This window comes from Lepidochelys olivacea (assembly GCF_965140295.1).
Source record: "Lepidochelys olivacea isolate rLepOli2 genome assembly, chromosome: 11".
Classification (NCBI taxonomy): Eukaryota; Metazoa; Chordata; order Testudines; family Cheloniidae; genus Lepidochelys; species Lepidochelys olivacea.
Window position 1 is genome coordinate 73,526,693 of NC_140421.1, and position 21,432 is coordinate 73,548,124.

A 21,432-nucleotide genomic window follows, 5' to 3' on the forward strand; every position below is an offset into this window, starting at 1 on the left:
TTAACAAATAACGGGTGGCCCTACAGCTGAGCTACCCCTCGCTGGCAAGTGAAGTGGGTTGCTCATCTCTCCTGCGGTGACCTAGGGAGTGCATGGCGATCATTACACCCCGTCCCACAGGTGGTTTATCCAGCCCCCATCAGCGTAGCAGCTGAGCCCTCCCTGCTTTTGAATCATTCCCTCCCCCCATGAGGCAGGGCAACAATGCCGCTGTCCCCACGGGGCACTTGGGGAAACTGAGGCACAGAGAGACTGGTGCTTTGGCCGAGGTCACAGGGGGAGTCTGTGGCAAAGCAGGGACTTGAACCTGGGCCTCTGAGGGCCTGGGTCACCCTTCCAGCCCGCAGAGAGGGGCCATGCTCGGGCACGGGCTCTCGGGTGGCGCCGTGGGGCCCGGAGCTCCCCACGCCCGGCCGAACGGGGCACTCCCCGTGGCGGCGAGGGGCCGCTCAGGAGAGAGGAACCAAGCAGAGGGGGGACTGAGAGCAGGCGCCTCGCCCCAACTCGCCCTCTCCACTCAGGCGCTCGCCGCAGTTACCTATGCACCGGGTCCTCTGACGTCATCTCCGCGCGGGCAGCCGGTTAGGCCCCCCTTGAGGGTCCTTCTGCTGGTGGCGTCGTGTCGGTCTCAGCGGAAGGGCGTCCTCCCGCTGCTGTGCTGGGTCCGCGATGTCCTTGCGGCTGGGGAAGCTCGCCCGCCCGGGGGCTGCGGCCGTTCGGGGCCGCCCGGGGCTCGGCGCCCTGCGAGTGGTGAGGCGGCCTCCCGCTGGCCGAACGGAGCGGGGGGCTTGTGGCCTTCCGCGCCCTAGGGCGGACCCTGGCCGGGGGACTGGGCGCTGTGCAGCGCCTGGCAGGCCGGGGCCAGCTCCCGTGCTCAGGGTCTGACCGGTCCCCCTGCGGGGCGGGGGGGAGTTTCCCCCAGGAGAGACTGGCAGAGGCCTTGGCGGGTTCCCACCTTCCGCTGCAGCGTGGGGTGTGGGTCGCTTGCTAGGATCATCTGGGGAGAAATTCCTGCCATTGAGGGGGGCCTCGGGCACTGGTGCAGCTTGGTCCCTGCTGCGCTCCGCCTGTGGCACGTAATAGTCTAGTGTAGCCTGTAATGCTTAGGTCTCATTTTGGTGGCTGGGTTTAATGTGCAGGGGCTGGGTCATGGTGGTGATCTGTGATCTACAGGAAGTGGGACTAGTCCGTTCGGCCTTAAATTCTATGACTTCTTGTAGCCTTCAAATGTTACCTCAAGCTGTGTTTAGTAATAATCCTGGGGAGAAGTACTGGATCGGTACTGCATCTTGCTGTCACAAGTGACGGGGTACCACAGAAGTGATGCAACTCGACCTTTTGCAAGGGTTCAGAGTGAAAAACGTGACATGAAGATTCTTTATAAAATTCATGTTTGGTAGCCACATTTTATTTATGTATATATATCTATGCACGCACACATCTAGGTGAACTTAATTCATATTCTAACCTGGAATTCATTACAAATCTGAAGACATTCCTTGTGTTTTCTAACAATTTGGCTACATGTTACATGTAATCATTGGCAGATCACTTGGACAGGAAGAATGGTTTTGTTATTAAGGCACAGGGCTGGGCGTCAGAAAATCGGCATTCTGCTCTTTGTTCTGACACAGGTTTCCTTTCACAAGTTATTTCAGCACTCCAGCACATTTTTTTTTCTGGACAATGGAGTCCCTGATACACTACTACAGTACTCTTCCAAAGACTTGAGGCTTGATTCACCCATATTTAGAAGGCACTTAGAAAGCTTTGGGTGGAGGCTACTATAGATTAGTAAAGCGCTGTTTATTTTCTTTATTGTTTGAGAGTAGCCTGAACTCTACATTTAAGAGCTCAGTCTTGCAAAAATGTTGTTCATTTTTACCAGTCTAAATACACAATCTTCTTGCCGATTCTTTTTGATGATGATGAAAAAACTAGTGATGTTTTGCTTACCTTTATAGGGGGAAAAAGCTGTTCAGAATGGACATTATGAGACTGTGCAGGCTGATCCCTTCAGTTTAATTGTAAATCTCTAAAAGTGGACATGCTGTTGCATAGAATATGATCGCTTACATAGCACTAGCATAGCAATGTAGCTCATGTTACGTGGATTGGAAACTGGTTAACTGACCAATCACAAAATAATTGTATGTGGGGAATCATCATCCAGTGGAGGTATTTTTAGCAGGTCCCACTGAAGCTTTTGTTAGTGGCCTGGGAGAAATTTAAAATCATTGTTGGTAAAGTTTGCAGATGTTGTTCTTATTGGTCGAGTGGTAAATAATGATGGGGACTGGGTCAGTTATACAGAGTAATCTAGATTCATTGGAAAAGGGATCAATTGAAGAACACATGTTTTAGAACAGTCATATGAAGTGTTTGACCACTAGAAACAAAAAGTATAAGTCACACTTACAAGATAAAGGGTACTGTATCCTGGAATGCATTGATTCTGAAAAGTACTTATGGGTCATGGTAGATAACCAATTGAACAAGAGCTCCCAGTGATGTTCTGTAGCTTGGTAAAGATGATCCTTTGATATATAAACAGGGGAATAGCAAGTGGGAATATGGAATTGGTATTACTAGAGCCCTGCGCGGATACACAAATGTGTATCCGCATCCAATCTGCTATCCGCAAATAATTTTTGCGGATATCTGCGGATTTGCAGGGCTCAACACTGGGGGCTGGGCTGAGGCTCCCAGGCATCCCCCAGCCGGAGCCCGGTCGGGGAGAGCTGCGGGCAGCTGTAGGGAGCCCACGCAGAGTTGCGGACCCTCCGCCACCCAATGTCCCTGCCCCCCATCTCCTCCACCCAGGGCAGGTGGAGGAACCCAGATTCCCCACAGCTACTAGCACAGCTCTCCCTGCTCCGGCGGTGGGGAGGGGGGACTCTGAGTCACGGCCCGGCCACAGTAATTGCCGGGCGGGGAGCTGTGGGGACCCATGGCAGACCGCTCCACCTGCCCTGGGCATGGGGCTCAAGCAGCCCACCCAACTAGTGTCCCTTTGCCGCAGTTCCTCCTAACTGCTTGCCCGGCTCTTACCGTCAGAGCCCTGCGCGGATACAAAATTTGTATTCACATCCGTGCTGTTATCCACAGAAATGGTCCACAGATATAAAGTGGATACCCATAGATTTCCATGGCTCTAGGTATTACCTCTGTATGTAGTACCAATGAGAGCATTACTAGAATGCTGTGTCCAGTCTTGATGTCCACACTTCAAAAGGGAATTGGAAAGATTGGAATGGGTTCAGACAAGCACTCCAAGAATCATTAGAGATCTGGAACCCTGCCTTAGATTGAGTTTCCTTAGTCTCTCATTGTATTTAGTTTAGCCAAGGAAGGTCAAGAGGTGACTTGATCATTTTCTGCTCGTATGAACACGGAGAAGCAATTTTTGTTAATAGATGGCCCTTTAATCTAGCAGAAAAAGGCACATAAGGTGATCCAATGGTTGGAAGTTGGAGCTTGACAATTTTGGAGTAGAAATTGGGAGCAAATTGACCATTAGAACAGCTTATCTAGGGATGTGGTGGTTTCTCTGTTGCTTGAAATCTTTAAAACAAATGTGTATATATTTCTGAAATATATGCTCTGGCTCAACAGATGCAGAAATTACTGTGTGAGATTCTATGGTCTGGTAAGCAGAAGATCCGTCAAGATGATCAGGATGGTCTCTTCTGGCCTTAAACTGAGTAGTGGACATAGATATGTATAAAATTATTAGTGAATTAATTGTCCCTTAAAATAAGTCATTAAAGATCTTTGGCACTTTTTAGACCAGGGATATCAATCCTTCTGGCCAAGTTCTATTTTGTGGTAACATATTGAATCACTTTAAATCATTCGTTATTTCTATTAAATACTATTTTCTTCACTTCCTGGGTTACGCTACAGTTAAACAAATTTAATCATTTCATAGATCCTGATTCTACAATCAGATCTGCAGGGCACATGGTTGTACTCTCATGGATCTGATTACAAGGTCAGGTCCTAAAACTGTAAACTCTCCAATGATGCCTTGAATTGTGTTAGGCGCTATACATACTAATGTAGGCATTGATTCTGATTGGGGCCTCTAGGTCATTGTATTAATATAAATATTATGTTAAAATCAACAACTTGAATTCATTAGTTTGGTGGTTGTTTTCTTGCAGGCAAAAATTCACGTGAGCTCTCAGCAGAAGTTGCGGTATGGCTGGTTGGCTTATATGCTGGGAGAGAGATCTACTAAAAAGTTCAATAAATACAGCAAAATCTTTACTGTGGATGGCAATTTATCTTCTGGGAAGGGCAAACTTGCACAACAAATAGCAGAAAAGCTAGGTATGGCTGATTCTTTTTCTGTCCTCTAATATTTTATGGAACATAACACATTATTGCAATCCTTGTACAAGCAAAGGCACTGATTCATCAAGTATCAGTGATTTGGGGTGGCTCAAATAGTTCTTTGCTGCCATAGTTAATGTAGTGGTTTGACCAGCAACGAGAATACCAAATATATAGCAAACTGGGATTTCTGGATGTCACGTTTTCCAAATGTGTGGGCAGTTGTAGGGGTGTTGATGGAAGAAATCCTGACCCTAATGAAGTTAGTGGGAGTTTTCTCAGTAGGTTGTCCTAGGTTACACTGCAGTAAAAATGTTCTTGCAGCAACAGAGTGGGGTTATAAGTACTTTGGAGAGGGAAGTGGCTGCTCAGAACAACAGTTTAGAGGCCATTTTGAAGAAGGAAGAAGAAATTGAAAGATATAGTTTTTAACTTGGTTGTGCATCTCTAATCATGATGGCATGGTGAAATTCATTGGAGAACATTGTGTAGTAATATTTTGCTCAGAACTTGTGGAGATGAGTTATGCATGCTTGTAAATAAAATAATTTCACTTTAAACTACAGTTTTAAAAATAACTAAAATGAATAGGAAATGTCCAGTTTAAACCAAACAATTTTATGATCTTGATTCCTCTTTGTCTCAGGTATGCAGTATTTCCCAGAAGCAGATGCCCATTATTTGGACAGGGTCACAGGAGATGGAACACTACTTGATGAGAAATTTAATGGCCATTGTAGTCTAGAGAAATTTTACAATGATCCTAAATGTCCTGATGGAAATTCATATCGCCTACAAGCCTGGTTGTACAGTAACCGTGTTTTACAGTATTCTGACGCACTGGAGCTCCTCCTGTCTACAGGTTAAGTTTGGTTTCAAAATTAATTGGTGAATTTGGGTTCTAGAGTTGTTAAAATGATTAAGCTGCCTTTAACAGTTTGGCTACCCCCCATAGCTGTATTTTAAAATATAAAATCTCGTTATTCCATTAGTTTTTTGAATAGTCCTTTTTATAAAGTAGTGTTCAAAAATGAGAAACCTTCCGAATTATTAAAAAACAAAATAACAGTTCTATTGTTAATGTATATTCTGAATAATGTTTTTCTATGTTGTTTTTGATTATACCTGTCTAAAAGGCATCACACTGTGATGGTGAGCTTCATTAGTTCTTTCAGAGGGAGGGCAGAATTACATTGGTAATCTGTCAGGTCAGCTTGGCAGAATTTTCCAGAGGAAACTGCACTTAGAAATGTTAATGTGGCTTTTTGAATATAATAATTAAGGTGGCACAGTTAAAATCAAAGTCGAAAAATACATAACTCAAATTGTATAGTCATCTTGCAGGATAAAAATGCACATTGTCTTGTAAGGCCCCATACCTGTGGCCACTCTGTGACTAAGCAGAATTGATCTGGAAGCTTAGGGGGCAAAAAAAGTGATTTTTCTAACATCCAGTCCTGCAAGCTTGACCTGGAACCTGAAAGTTAAGCTGTGGTGTTTCTGGCTCACACATCAGCAAGAATACAGATTCTGTCTCCCTTTTCAGTCGCTGTATCAGATTTGCCTCATTAACATAGATAAAAATTAACAATCTTACTGTAATCAGTGTAAAGTAAGCGAATGGATTGGTTAGGTAAGAAGTTGCTATTTCTATAGCCACTTTTTTACCCTAACTATAAGGTTCCAGCAGCAGCATTAACTCAGCCATCTTTCACCTGCTAAATACATGTATCTAAGTGCCCTTTGCGTATTTGAGATACGAGAGCACTTTCCTATAAGGAGGAACAATAATATCCTTGCCTTCACTTTAACAAACTGCATTTCAGATGGGGGTCTCCTCATGATGTATTGCTTATTGCATCACTGGAAGGCATTTGGATATCATGGTGATAGGTGTGGTATAAAAACCTTAATAGAATCGATCAATACGTATGTTCAGTAGTGTTAGAGATGTATGTTCATTTGAACTATGCCTGGTATTATGTTGAGGGGTGAAATCTTTACTCTTTGGTATGTTAACTTGGTTAGAGAAGAGTGTGTTCCAAGATGATGTAATCACAAGAGCCTGACTGTTGCTTATTATCTAATAGATATGACTTGACATGTTGTTGCAGCGTAGTTTTATTGAGCCTTTCATGATTAGAACCTGTTTGTAATCATAGGACAAGGTGTAGTGATGGAACGCTCCGTCTACAGCGACTTTGTGTTCATGGAGGCGATGTTTCAACAAGGCTATATCCACAAAAGATGTAAGTTCCTATCTGCAAAAAGAAACTTAATTTGTAACACTGTCTGTGAGGAATATGGTGGCCATGTAAACAGATGGAAAGGCAGCAAGTCTGAATCCTTAATGTCTGAAGGTGTCATTTAGCCAGTGGGCATCAGGGAACATCTGCAGAAGCTCTCCTGTTCCTTGCAACTCTCCCCCTAATTGTGCTTTTGCTGCCTCTTATGAGGACCAGGTGATCTTCAAGCTATTTACCTGATCTCTGGCCACATAACACCAGCTGGGAGACAGCTGATTCGAGCTATGCCCAATTCCACTTAAAGGGCAAGCCATCTTGTTAGAGTGTTTAAAGGTATTCTTAACAAATCAAATGAAGTTGCTTCTACAGTCTTTTAATGATTACCCAAGCCTCTTAATCTGTGGTGTGATGTTCTTCTATGTTTCCTTTCACACTTCTTATCACAACATCTGAGTGCATATAGGGGACAGTTCTGCTGTGGTTATTCCCTTAGTCTTGCCTGGACTCAGTGATACCCTACTTTTTTTTTTTCTTTCATGAAATCATAACCTATTGTTATGGAAATAGTCCCTGAGTAAATCTGAAAGGGAAAGGGGTAGATTAGGAGAAAGAGCTAACTTGGTGATCAGCAGGCAGGAGAAAGATACAATGCAATATTAAAAGGGGGTTCCAAAGAGGATGGCTCTAGACTGTTCTCAATGGTAGCAGATGACAGAACGAGGAGTAATGGTCTCAAGTTGCAGTGGGGGAGGTTTAGATTGGATATTAGGAAAAACTTTTTCACTAAGAGGGTGGTGAAACACTGGAATGCGTTACCTAGGGAGGTGGTAGAATCTCCTTCCTTAGAGGTTTTTAAGGTCAGGCTTGACAAAGCCCTGGCTGGGATGATTTAACTGGGAATTGGTCCTGCTTTGAGCAGGGGGTTGGACTAGATGACCTTCTGGGGTCCCTTCCAACCCTGATATTCTATGATTCTATGATTATTAAATCCACACTGTCGCACAGCTGGGAATAAAACTCAGGAGTTTCTGGCTCCCAGCTCTCTGCTAGGTGCACTTGACCATGCTGCATTTGGTGCCTGCCTTCCCTGCTCCTGATGGAATTATTGAGATGCTTCAACTCAGAAGTTGAACTAACAAGAAGAATTTTTGCTATAAAATGGGGGATTTATCAGTTGGAAGTGACTGAAGAGGAGAGAGACCTGGATGTAGTGGTTGATCACAGGGTGACTATGAGCCACCAATGTGATTCAGCTGTGAAAAAGGCTAATGCAGTGCTAGGATGCATCAGGTGTGCTATTATGAGTAGAGACAGGGAACTATCAGTAACGTTATACAAGACACTAGTGAGACTTCAGCTGTAATATTGTGTGTAAGAAAGATGAATTCAGACTGGAACAGGTACAGAAAAGGCTACTAGGATGATCTGAGGACTGGAAAACCTGCCTTATTAGAGGAGACTTAGAGCTTGGTTTGTTTAGCCTAACCAAACGAAGGCTGAGGGGAGATATGATTGCTCTCTGTAAATACATCAGAGGGATAAAAACTAGGGAGGGAGAGGAGTTATTTAAGTTAAGCACCAATGTGGACGCAAGAACAAATGGCTATAAACTGGCCATTAACAAGTTTAGTCTTGAAATTAGATGGTTTCTCAACATCAGAGGAGTCAAGTTCTGGAACAGCCTTTCAAGGGGAGCAGTGAGGGCAAAAAACCTAACTGGTGTCAAGACTGAGCTTGATCAGTGTATGGAGGGAATGGTATGATGAAACTGCATACATGCTCATTGTAGGCAATCTGTGACTGCTAACAGTAAATATCTCCAGCGGCTGGTGATGGGACACTAGATGGGGAGGGCTCTGAGTTACTACAGAGAATTCTTTCCCAGATGTGTGTGGTGGGTTTATCCCACATGCTCAGGGTCTAACTGATTGCCATGTTTTGGGTCGGGAAGGAATTTTCCCCTGGGTCAGATTGGCAGAGACCCTGAGGGGTTTTCGCCTTCCTATGGAGCATGGGTCACTTGGAGGTAATGTAAATGGTGAATTCTCTGTCACTTGAAGTCTTTAAATCATGATTTGAGGACTTCAGTAACTCAGCCAGAGGTTAGGGGTCTATTACAGGAGTGGGTGGGTGAGGTTCCTTGGCCTACAATGTGCAGGAGGTCAGACTAGATGATCATGATGGTCCCTTCTGGTTTTCAAGTTTGTTTGAGTCTATGAGGAGTGAGGCAGCTTCTTGAGCCATGTAGGAGTATTTCCTACTAGCTGAGAATGGTCCTTAGAAGCTCCAAGGCGGAGCTCCTGGGCTACTGAAAGATTCAGAAGTCTGTAGAAATGACTCTGAAATGAAGCATCAAACCTTCCCCAAAATCAGTTCTTATTGCATGGTTGTTTTTATCAAGTACAGTTTGGAATTTGTTTAAACCAGTGTGGAATTTGTTTCTGAAGTGATGTTTCGGAAAGTGAAAACCCCTTGTCTGTCTTACCCTGTATGTTTCAAATGTCTTGTCTCATTCATGTCGGATTTAGTTAAAAACAAAATCACCTGTTGTAAGAGACCACTGTCATATTGTGGGATGCAGTCCAGACCAGTGCAGAGTTGTCATAGAATCATAGAATATCAGGGTTGGAAGGGACCCCAGAAGGTCATCTAGTCTAACCCCCTGCTCAAAGCAGGACCAATTCCCAGTTAAATCATCCCAGCCAGGGCTTTGTCAAGCCTGACCTTAAAAACCTCTAAGGAAGGAGATTCTACCACCTCCCTAGGTAACGCATTCCAGTGTTTCACCACCCTCTTAGTGAAAAAGTTTTTCCTAATATCCAATCTAAACCTCCCCCACTGCAACTTGAGACCATTACTCCTCGTTCTGTCATCTGCTACCATTGAGAACAGTCTAGAGCCATCCTCTTTGGAACCCCCTTTCAGGTAGTTGAAAGCAGCTATCAAATCCCCCCTCATTCTTCTCTTCTGCAGGCTAAACAATCCCAGCTCCCTCAGCCTCTCCTCATAACTCATGTGTTCCAGTCCCCTAATCATTTTTGTTGCCCTTTGCTGGACTCTCTCCAATTTATCCACATCCTTCTTGAAGTGTGGGGCCCAAAACTGGACACAGTACTCCAGATGAGGCCTCAGTACTCCACCTCTTACCTGTAATGTTGAGTGCCTCACAATATTTTGCTATCATAGTTCTCATGCGTGCAGGTCACACCCCAAAGTGTCTGTGTACTAGACCAGAGGCACTCAAACAGGGAGGCACGGAATGTATTCTGGTGTGTGTGTGTGTGTGTGAGTGTGAGAAACTTTCGAGGGGGGGAACTTACTGTGAATGTTTTACTCACAGCAATGAATAACTCTTCAAGTTTGAGGGGGACAGAGCATCCATCGTAGACCCTGGCAGCTGTTCAATATGCCGCCTTTACTTCTGCACTGCTGCTGGTGGCAGCACTGCCTTCAGAGTTGGGTGTCTGGCCAGCAGCAGCTACTCTTTGGCCGTCCAGCTCTGAAGGCAGAGTGGAGAGTGGTATTGATATGGTATTGCCACCCTTCTGCTCCGCTGCTGGCGGTGGCACTGCCTTCAGAGCTGGGTGCCCAGCCAGCAGCCACCGATCTCTCGCTGCCCACCTCTGAAGGTAGCACAGAAGTAAGGGTGGCAACAAGTGACCCCCCACAATAGGCTGGCAATCCCCTTTTTGGTCAGGAACCCGTTAGAGAAACGCTGCTCTATATACTTAAATAGCTGTGTTTGAATCAGTGCCTTACTGTTTTTCATATTTAGTGAGAGTTGAAAGACCCATCTTTCTCAGCTTGTAAGAGCTATATTTCCTTGTATCTGTCTAGTGATGGATGCCAAAGATGGCTTCAGTCCTTGCTTATATCACCAAACATTCAATGACTTTGTTTCAAGAGGCATGATAATACTCAGGGTTCTTTTCCCATCCGATGAAGTGAGCTGTAGCTCACGAAAGATTATGCTCAAATAAATTTGTTAGTCTCTAAGGTGCCACAAGTCCTCCTTTTCTTTTTCCCATCCTATGAGTGTCCTATCCCCCTGCTGATCTCTATATAAATGCAGCTTCCATTGTTTCTGGGCAGACCTGACTTAATTTAAATAGCTGTAACATTCCCTCCTGTCCGGGTGGGAACTGTTGCTTCCTTTGTTCAACCAATGCTTTAAAACATAATATTAATGAGTATCTATAATTCCTTCTGTAGTGTTAATATATAAATTTAATAGCCCTGGTCTACACTACGGGGTTAGGTCAAATTTAGCCGCATTAGGTCGATTTTAAAAATGGCTGCGTCCATACAACCAACCCCGTTCTGTCGACCTAAAAGGATCTTAAAATCAACTCCTGTACTCCTCCCTGATGAGGGGAGTAGAAATAAAATCAACCTTGCTGGGTCAAACTTGGGGTAGTGCAGACACAAATCGACGGTATTGGCCTCCAGGAGCTATCCCAGAGTGCTCCATTGTGACCACCCTGGACAGCACTTTGAACTCTGATACACTAACCAGGCACACAGGAAAAGCCCCGGGAACTTTTGAATTTAATTTCCTGTTTGGTCAGTGTGGCGAACTCAGCAGCACAGGTGACCATGCAGTCCCCCCAGAATCGTAGAATGTTTCTACACTCCCCCCATCATCTCCATCCCTGAGGTTATCGCAGATTAGAAGGTGAAAAAACCGCATTCACGATGACATGTTTTCCGAGCTCATGCAGTCCTCCCGCACTGATAGGGCACAGCTTAATGCATGGAGGCATTCAGTGGCAGAGGCCAGGAAAGAATTAAGTGAGCGCGAAGAGCGGAGGCAGGATGCGATGCTGACGTTAATGGGGAAGCAAACGGACATGATGAAGCGTCTGTTGGGGGAGCAAATGGACATGAAGTGTCTGTTGGAGCTGCAGGAAAGCCAACAAGAGCACAGACCCTCACTGCATCAACTGTATAACTGCCTACCCTCCTCCCCATGTTCCATAGCCTCCTCACCCAGACGCCCAAGAACGTGGGGGGTGGAGGCTCTGGGCACCCAGCCACGCCACTCCACTCCAGAGGATGGCCCAAGCAACAGATGGCTTTCATTCAAAAAGTTTGATTTTCAGTGTGGCTACAGTAAGCAATGTGGCCTTGTCCTTCCCTCCTTCCAAGTCCCACCTGGGCTACCTTGTCCATTATCTCTTCTTTTTTTTAAGTAATAAAGAAAGAATGCATGGTTTCAAAACAATAGTTTCTTTATTTCGAAGCGGGGAGGGTGGTTGGCTTACAGGGAATTAAAATCAACAAAGGGGGTGGGTTTGTATCAAGGAGAAACACACAAACTGTCACACCGAAGCCTGGCCCGTCATGAAACTGTTTTTCAACGTCTCTCTGATGTGCAGTGTACCTTGCTGTGCTCTTCTAATCCCCCTGTGTCTGGCTGCGCGTATTCAGCAGGCAGGCGAATTGCCTCAACCTCCCACCCCGCCATAAACATTTCCCCCTTACTCTCACAGATATTATGGAGCACACAGCAAGCAGCAATAACAATGGGAATGTTGATTGTGCTCAGATCTGACCATCAGCGCCAGCGAGCTTTAAATGTCCAAAGGCACTTTCTACCACCATTCTGCACTTGCTCAGCCTACAGTTGAACTGCTCCTTACTACTGTCCAGGCTTCATGAGCCATGGGAGCAAGGGGTAGGCTGGGGTAGGTGCGACTGCTCGGTGCTGCTAGCTGGGAGAGCAGCCTGAGGCAGAAGCCTCCAGCTCGCAGGAGAGTAGAGTTACAGCGGAAGCGATGGAGCCATACACCATGCCCTGGAGGTTGCTAGGAGCCGGGCAGGGAAGACGTTCCCAGAACCCCCGGTCAAGCTACATGTCCAACGAGGATGGCTACCAGTCCTACTGCACCGTCTGCTGCAGAGTTGCAGGAGAGCAGAGTTCCAGCGGAAGCGGTGGAGCCGTACACCATGGACGAGGACGGCTAGCAGTCCTACTGCACCGTCTGCTGCGAAGGCACCCAGGAGCTGCTGCTGTGTAGCAATGCCAGCTGCTGCAGGTGTTTCTGTGTCGAATGCTTGGAGGTCCTGGAAGGGCAAGGTACCTCGGACAAGGCAAAAGAGCAAGAGCCCTGGAGCCGTTACATGTGTCAACCACAGAAGTGCTATGTGGTGTTTACAGCGCTGACTGGACTGGAATGTATGGCTGCAAGACGTCTTCACCAGTGACAAAGGACAGGAATATGATGCACCTACAATCTAAAAAGGCCCACACATTTCCCAGAGTCATTACCCTTGATAACAAAACGTCAATGATTGCATTGGCTACTTGGATCACAGCAGCCCCCCACAGTAGACTTGCCCACAACAGCAGCGGTGACGGTGAGCTGAGTGAGCTCCATGCTTGCTGTGGTATGGCATCTGCATGGGTAAACCAGGAAAAAAGGTACGAAACAATTGTCTGCTGTTGCTTTCATGGAGGGAGGGGGTGACTGACTACATGTACCCAAAACCACCCGTGACAATGTTTTTGCCCCATCAGGCATTGGGAGCTTAACCCAGAATTCCAGTGGGTGACACAGACTGCGGGAACTGTGGGATAGCTACCAACAGTGCACCGCTCTGTAAGTCAATGCTAGCCACAGTAGTGAGGATGCACTCCGCCGACTTAATGCGCTTAGTGTGGACATATGCAATCGACTGCTTTAAAATCGACCTAATTTCATAGTGTAGACATACCCACAGTGATATTAATCACTAGTGTGGCATTTGCTTTGAGAGAAGACCTTACTTTGTACACTTACACTACAGTAATGTTGCATGCGATCAGTTGACTTAGTTGCTTACCACTTGAGATTCAGCCCCCCGTCTTTATAGACCAGTAAATCTTTGAAATGACTTCTTTGAGACCAAGCTTCTCTCTCCTGCTTGGTGTAGATGCCATGTTGTCTTCTCCCCCACTTGCTAGTGTGAAGTTTGCTTCCATCCCTCATTAGTTTGATGTCTGTTTGCTGCTTATATGTAAAATTGAGGAGGAACACATGTTCCTTTGCTTAGGATTGACCCGTTTAACAACTCCCCTTACATACCTGTCTTAAATATTTTAGTTATTCCTGCATGTGTCCATATCTCTTAATACCCACCATGTACATACATGATACAAAATGGTAATACACAAGGCATATTATGTACAAAGATTATTACAATAGCGTGTAGGGTGTGAATAAAGTGGTGCTTAGTGTCACAACCATAGAGGAGAAATTTCATGCTGAATGGATTTGTTTGGAGGAATTTTGTGAAGAAAGATGTGTGTCAAAATAAGGCTTATAATAGAAAGTTAGTTACAACCCACTGTGTTGCTCTAATGACTCATGTTGATCATGCTCAGGAGCTTAGAACAATAATATCTTGTTTAGGAACACACCCTTGTGCATAAATCTTCTTTTATAGGAAGCAACTAATCTGTTAAGAAACATCCAGCAATACTGATCTCCTTAAACAAGAAATACTGTACTAACCATAAATATGGACATCCCAGTAAAGACCGGTATCAATGGTGCTAAAGATCAACTTGCAAAACTGGAAATATCTCCAACTATTTGGTTTAGATAGAACACAATAAAATATATGTAGCCAAATTCACCCTTAATTTCCACTGACTTTATTGGAACGGCACTAAAGATGAATTTAATGGAGGCATTCTGGGCTACAGTTGAAAAATCTACTACAGAAGAAAAGATTGGCATAGAAATCTGTTCATGGATGGTTATTTCTGGTTGTGCCCTAAGACCTTGGTCATGGTTTGAGTGAAGGGAGAGGGTCCCAGAGCCCAGACTCCAGCCCGAGCCTGAACGTCTGCAGTGCAGTTAAACAGTGCTGTAGCCTGAGCCCCATAAGCCCGAGTCAGCTGACCCAGGCCAGCCGCGGGTGTTTAACTGCAGTGTACACATACCCAGAGGGTCTTTTTTTACTGCAGGCTGAATCTGGGTTTTAACTAGTCATCCTCCACCCAACCATCCACACAGGAAAAAAAACAGGTTTGGAGGTGCTTTAAGCCCAGGCTAATTTACTTGACTGTGGCTGTGCGTTAGAGCCCAGGTTCCACTTTAACTCTGGCTGGAATCCATCAATTTTGCTGTGAGGATGCAGGCAAGATCATTCGAGTGTAGATAGTTCTCCCATGCCTTCCAACAGTTCTTTGCAAAGTACAGATTCTCCCACAATGGCCTGGGGAAGAACCCTAAAGCTTCTCTGCACAAAGAACCCTGGGCTATGCCCCTAGACCTGCAAGGGCAAGTGTAGAAAGTCTGAGGGCATAGTATGGCTTCATTGTGGGAATGCTTACACCTGGACTAAGCTAGATCAGGTGCTTAACCTGGGTAATCACCACCCAGTCTAACTTCTTTCCCAATGGGAGAGCACAGAGCTGTTGGGAAAGTAGCACTAGAGCAGCAGTTCTCAACCCGCTGCCCGTGGACTGCATGCCGCCCAATTAGCTCAAAGTTGTGGCCCAGCTCAGGTGTGTGCTGAAGGCCGGCCCGCGTGCTGGGGTCCGCCAGGTTCCCGGCTGCCTGGCGCAGAGTGGGCCGGGCTGTCCCACTGCCCAGCACAGCTGGGTTGGGGTTGAGGCAGCTGCCCGGCCCTGCAAGCTCCAGGGTCCAGGGTAGCCAGCTGGCCTCTGTGGCCTGAGTAACAAATTGTGGGCTGCATCTGCAGCCAACAATGTGTAATAAGTTGAGAACCACTGCAGTAGAGAGTCGGGGCTCCACGGACTGTAGTGGGAGGGAACACTGAGCTCACAGCTCAGTGCACTCAGGTGTTGGGCACCCTGACAACATTTCCCTTCCTCCGAGACGTCCCTGTTGGCGGGGGTGGGGAGGTGTGTTGTGGGAGGGCAGATGTGCCTCTCGCACTTCCCCTCAGATTTCTTTAAGATGGGATAGGATGGGGTTTTTGTGAAGTGAAGTGACGTGACGTGGTTATTCCTCCGTTTCTTCCCTAGACTCCCTAGAACCCGCTTTGCCCCGCTGCCATGTTGTCAGTGGGTGCAGCTTTCCTCATACTGTGGCTATTGGAAGTTGCAGCCTGCAGCCTTCAGGCAGTCTCTACAGCTGCCTCTGCCAGTGCCCTCTGCTGTTTATATAAGAACCTACCTGTGCAGGTTGGGGGAAGGGTCACCTTTCTGCAAGTTCATGAAAGGAGGGAGGGTTAGGGGGCAAAATGGCTAATGCAAAATAATTAAAGGGAACTGGGATTTGTGGCTTGTTGGGCTGAGGCACTTCCTGTTAATAACATTGACCTCAGTGAATCTGGCGACATTTAAGTCGGAAGTAAACTACCCTATAATGTTTTGTTGCTTATTTTCTATTTCTATAAGGCTATTTCAGCTTTAAATTTGCTAAATCCCCTTGCTTGGGATAAAAACCCAACCTGAAATGTGTATTCCAGCTGAAATCTTTGCAGAGAGGTAAGACTTCATAAACACTTCTACTGGGCAGACAGACTCTTCTGAAAATGAAATGCAGTTACAAATGCTAACAGAATCCTTTCAAGAGGCTGTGTTGATCATTTACCTGGTGGATGGGATGATGGTGATCAAAATCAAATCGTTTCTTTTCTGTATGTTCTTGAGCTTCATTACATATATGGTGAATACAGATGGTTATGTATTTCTATTTAAGGAATTCTCTGCTCTATTTTTGTTTTTTAGGTGTTGATCATTATAATGAAGTCAAGGGCATCAGTATCTGTGAATTTCTGCCACCTCATTTGGTGATCTATGTTGATGTACCAGTCTCAGAGGTACAGAAAAGGATCCAAGAGAAAGGAAAGGTAATTCTAGCTGTTAGCTTGCTTTTTTATGTTAAAATGTCATGATCAGGGCCTATTGCATGAATCATGCGGCTGAGGAACTTGCTGCCTAGTCTGTCCCTCTGCTGCAGAATTGTGCTCCAGAATCTTAAGTGTTTTTTTTTTAATTGTGTTTCTTCCTCTTGTGAAGAAAACCTTCAGAAATGTTCAGAGTCCCATCAGTGAGGTTCTGTCTTCCTGGCATACAATTAGAATCAAAGAATAGCAGGTTTGGAAGGGACCTCAGGAGGTCATCTAGTCTAACCCCCTGCTCAAAGCAGGACCAATCCCCAACTAAATCATCCCAGCCAGGGCTTTGTCAAGCCTGACCTTAAAAACCTCTAAGGAAGGAGATTCCACCACCTCCCTAGGTAACCCATTCCAGTGTTTCACCACTCTCCTAGTGAAAAAGTTTTTCCTAATATCCAACCTAAACCTCCCCCACTGCAACTTGAGACCATTACTCCTTGTTCTGTCCTCTGCTACCACTGAGAACAGTCTAGATCCATCCTCTTTGGAACCCCCTTTCAGGTAGTTGAAAGCAGCTATCAAATCCCCCCTCATTCCTCTCTTCCGCAGACTAAACAATCCCACTTCCCTCAGCCTCTCCTCATAAGTCATGTGTTCCAGTCCCCTAATCATTTTTGTTGCCCTCCGTTGGATGTTTTCCAATTTTTCTACATCCTTCTTGCAGTGTGGGGCCCAAAACTGGACACACTACTCCAGATGAGGCCGCACCAGTGTCGAATAGAAGGGAATAGTCACGACCCTCGATCTGCTGGCAATGCCCCTACATATACATCCCAAAATGCCATTGGCCTTCTTGGCAACAAGGGCACACTGTTGACTCATATCCAGCTTCTCGTCCACTGTCACCCCTCGGTCCTTTTCTGCAGAACTACTGCCGAGCCATTCGGTCCCTAGTCTGTAGCAGTGCATGGGATTCTTCCGTCCTAAGTGCAGGACTCTGCACTTGTCCTTGTTGAACCTCATCAGATTTCTTTTGGCCCAATCCTCTCATTTGTCTAGGTCCCTCTGTATCCTATCCCTACCCTCCAGCATATCTACCTCTCCTCCCAGTTTAGTGTCATCTGCAAACTTGCTGAGGGTGCAATCCACACCATCCTCCAGATCATTTATGAAGATACTGAACAAAACTGGCCCAAGGACCGACCCTTGGGGCACTCCACTTGATACCGGCTGCCAACTAGACATGGAGCCATTGATCACTACCCGTTGAGCCCGACAATCTAGCCAACTCTGTGTCCATCTCATAGTCCATTCATCCAGCCCATACTTCTTTAACTTGCTGGCAAGAATAGTGTGGGAGACCGTGTCAAAAGCTTTGCTAAAGTCAAGGAACAACACGTCCACCGCTTTCCCCTCACCCACAGAGCCACTTATCTCGTCATAGAAGGCAATTAGATTAGTCAGGCTTGACTTGAATCCATGCTGAATCCATGCTGACTGTTCCTGATCACTTTCCTCTCCTCTAAGTGCTTCAGAATTGATTCCTTGAGGACCTGCTCCATGATTTTTCCAGGGACTGAGGTGAGGCTGACTGGCCTTTAGTTCCCAGGATCCTCCTTCTTCCCTTTTTAAAAGATGGGCACTACATTAGCCTTTTTCCAGTTGTCCGGGACTTCCCCCGATCGCCATGAGTTTTCAAACATGATGGCCAATGGCTCTGCAATCACATCCGCCAACTCCTTTAGCACTCTCGGATGCAACGCATCTGGCCCCATGGACTTGTGCTCGTCCAGCTTTTCTAAATAGTCCCGAACCACTTCTTTCTCCAGAGAGGGCTGGTCACCTCCTCCTCATGCGGTGCTGCCCAGCGCAGCAGTCTGGGAGCTGACCTTGTTCGTGAAGACAGAGGGGAAAAAAAGCATTGAATACATTAGCTTTTTCCACATCCTCTGTCACTGGGTTGCCTCCCTCCTTCAGTAAGGGCCCACACTTTCCTTGACTTTCTTCTTGTTGCTAACATACCTGAAGAAACCCTTCTTGTTACTCTTAACATCTCTTGCTATCTGCAACTCCAGGTGTGATTTGGCTTTCCTGATTTCACTCCTGCATGCCCGAGCAATATTTTTATACTCTTCCCTGGTCATTTGTCCAGTCTTCCATTTCTCGTAAGCTTCTTTTTCGTGTTTAAGGTCAGCAAGGATTTCACTGTTAAGCCAAGCTGGTCGCCTGCCATATTTAGTATTCTTTCTACACGTCATGATGGTTTGTCCCTGTAACCTCAATAAGGATTCTTTAAAATACAGCCAGCTCTCCTGGCATGTCAGCTCTGACAGGTGAATTGCCCTGACTATCTCTGTGGGGCATTAGTGCTGCCACAGAAAGTTGACTGACTGTTAAAAATTGTGCATTGCAAACTCTCTTGGCTAGAATTAGAGCCTGGGAAAATTAGATGCCTAACTTCTATTGGAAATTGTGGCCTTCACTGCTAATCATTTTAGTACAGACCTCCTACTCTGACTGGGCTTATCCCAAAAGCCTTAGCAACCTCCCCACTCAGCTGCAGCCTCCCCTTCTGACAACCCTTTGGGTGCAGTTATATATCGTCAGCATGTGGGCAGTGTAAAATGAATAAAACTTGGTATTCAGATAAATAACATGAGGGCTACTATTCTGATTGCTATTAACTTTCATCTTTGATTCAGTAAGAATCTTTTTTTTATATTTAAATCAAATTGCCATAGATGTTTCCACATGCTGCAGAAACCAGAGGGCCTTGTTGCTGGTTCTTAAGTCCAGCTCATTGCAGAGCACACAGAGACTTGGCTATTTTTTCAGTTATTCAGTGTAACATAGAAATGATTTCTCTTCCTAGTCTGAAATTCTGGTACTTGAACTCTCTTGAGACTGGGATATTCTGTGAAACTCAAGGGTGTTCTCCCTTTTGTTTTCAAAGTCTTCTAAAAGCAGGATAGTTTCTGTGGGCGAACAGAGAGAATCTGCCTTTTGTTAACATATGGTACTGAAAGAAGAATAACGGTTTTGTTGACTGCTTTGACTTCTGGTATTCTGAAGCAACATGTTTTAAAATTACCCCTCTAAGGGTTCCAGAAATTTGGGTCAGTAACACCTTCTGAGAGCAGGAGAGTTGTGGAGTGTTTTCATTTAACAGATAATCTGAGCTAGTTTCCTCCCCCCCCCCCCCCCCAAAATGGTATTGATCCATGTATCAGTAACTGTTCCCAGATGTGCTACAAGAGCCAAATGATGTTTACCCTGCACCTTGTTCAAAGGTTACAGGAAATTGGATCTGAGTGAGGAATTTAACCATGAGAAGTCTAATTTTTTTTTTTAAAAGCCTTTTATTGAGATCTTTACAAACATTTGACCACATCTGTTTTCCAAAGCCCTTTGTGTATATGGTATATGGGAGGGCAGCTTTGGTGACAGGCTTGGAAATTGCTGTACTCGTGTCAAACAAAGTTGACCATTGTTAAGGAAAGGTGTATATGGCAGTGGAAAATAAAAAAAAACACAGGCAGTTTTTTGTAACTTCACTGTGATAACATTCTGCTAAGATAGGTTTGTCACTGGCCTGAGTTGCGTTGTCGATCAGTCTTGCACTTCTTTAATATAATAAAATGCCAGACAGATATTCAAACCATGACTGAACGTTACTCTTTTGTTTAAAGAACAGGATGTTACTTTATGCAACAGTAATAATGGGCCGTTCCTTTACTAGAGGAGAGCGTCTCTCTTTAAATTAAGCTGCTTTTTTGAATGATACCTTATGAAGCACTATGAGAGGTTTCTAATTTTTATCTCCCTCTGCTTATCTTGGGGAAAACAGAACTGGTCTCCTTGACCCTGCAGTCCTTTTTATTCTGGCACAAACTGCTCCTACAATAACATTTCTCAGGGGTAGAGGCTTTGAAGGGTGAATGTATTTATTAATATATCATTGTTTGTTAGCAGCAGCCCCTGGATCTCTTCTGTCTGTTTACATTAATGGCTTGTAGTTGGCATTGACTGAACAATTATTAGAGGCTTGGAATAGAAAATACTTCTGTGTGCTCAACTGACGGAGGAGCCTAATTCTCCAAGGTGCTGCACATCATCTCTGACATACAGGTGTGAGCATTCTGTACCTCACAGGCAGGATCAGGCTGTAAATGGGTAGGGAAAGAGCAGAACAGTTCTGCTCTTAAGGGAAGAAGGAAATCATGATGAACCGTGCACTCAGGAAATGTGATGAAAGAGCTGTATAGAGTAACTGATGCCTGCCATTGATGGGTAACCCCTTGACAGTAGAATTGCAGTCCACTTAATTTATAAGAAAAAGTTGTTTGGCTTTGTATTGAGTGCACTGTTGCTCATCTGTCTGCCTAAAAATTAGGGAGGATTATATTTGGGGTGCACGCTGTAATCATGCATGTCCTAATCAATCCTCAAGAGAAGAAATGATGGTTAGTTGGCCCATTTGGTTTAACTTGCTGAAAGGGTCGATGTGGGCAATCCTTTTTTCTTTTTTTTTTAAAACCAACTGACTATACGTAACTTCCTTAAATGTGCAGGTGGGTAGGATTAGTCATTTGTTTAGAAATTAAACTGTCTGGAGCCTGTTCTTGGTTGGTAATTCTGTTTGTGTAAGCTTAGAAAAATTGAGATTCTTCCACCGTTCATCTCAGCCTGGTAGAGAAGTGTCACTTTGTGCTTTCTTCAGTAGTACTTGCCTTTTTCTGTCTTTCTAGACTCTCTTATATACCAAGGGAATCCTATTATTCCGCATCATTATTAAAGGAATTGCAAAACAAATATGTTCAACTTTATGGAGGACATACAAAAAAGTACAGTGAACAGCTATGATTCTACAGCAGCTGCAGTTTATTCTGTTTGCCACATATGTAGTGTTCTATATGTTAATACAATATTCTGTAATCCCAAATACTCCATATGTTAGTCATAATTTTGAAGTCTTCATAAATGCATGTGGATGTAAATGACTGTTTGGCTGTTTAATGCAGGAGCTATGTTTCAACAGATGGTGTGGGAG

At 45.1% G+C, this 21,432-nt stretch overlaps 1 protein-coding gene across 2 annotated transcripts in view; it reads left to right on the plus strand.

Annotated features, from left to right (window-relative positions):
• Positions 1 to 592: 592 nt before the first annotated feature.
• Positions 593 to 21,432, plus strand: part of NDUFA10 (NADH:ubiquinone oxidoreductase subunit A10) — an 85,309-nt gene continuing 64,469 nt past the window's right edge. For both annotated transcript variants that reach the window (XM_084643031.1, XM_084643032.1), the window contains exons 1-5: positions 593 to 750; positions 4,167 to 4,335; positions 4,985 to 5,200; positions 6,501 to 6,587; positions 16,273 to 16,394. In XM_084643031.1, coding sequence (XP_084499157.1) covers positions 670 to 750; positions 4,167 to 4,335; positions 4,985 to 5,200; positions 6,501 to 6,587; positions 16,273 to 16,394 — 675 coding nt within the window. In that variant the 5' untranslated portion in view covers positions 593 to 669. The remainder of the gene's footprint in view (positions 751 to 4,166; positions 4,336 to 4,984; positions 5,201 to 6,500; positions 6,588 to 16,272; positions 16,395 to 21,432) is intronic.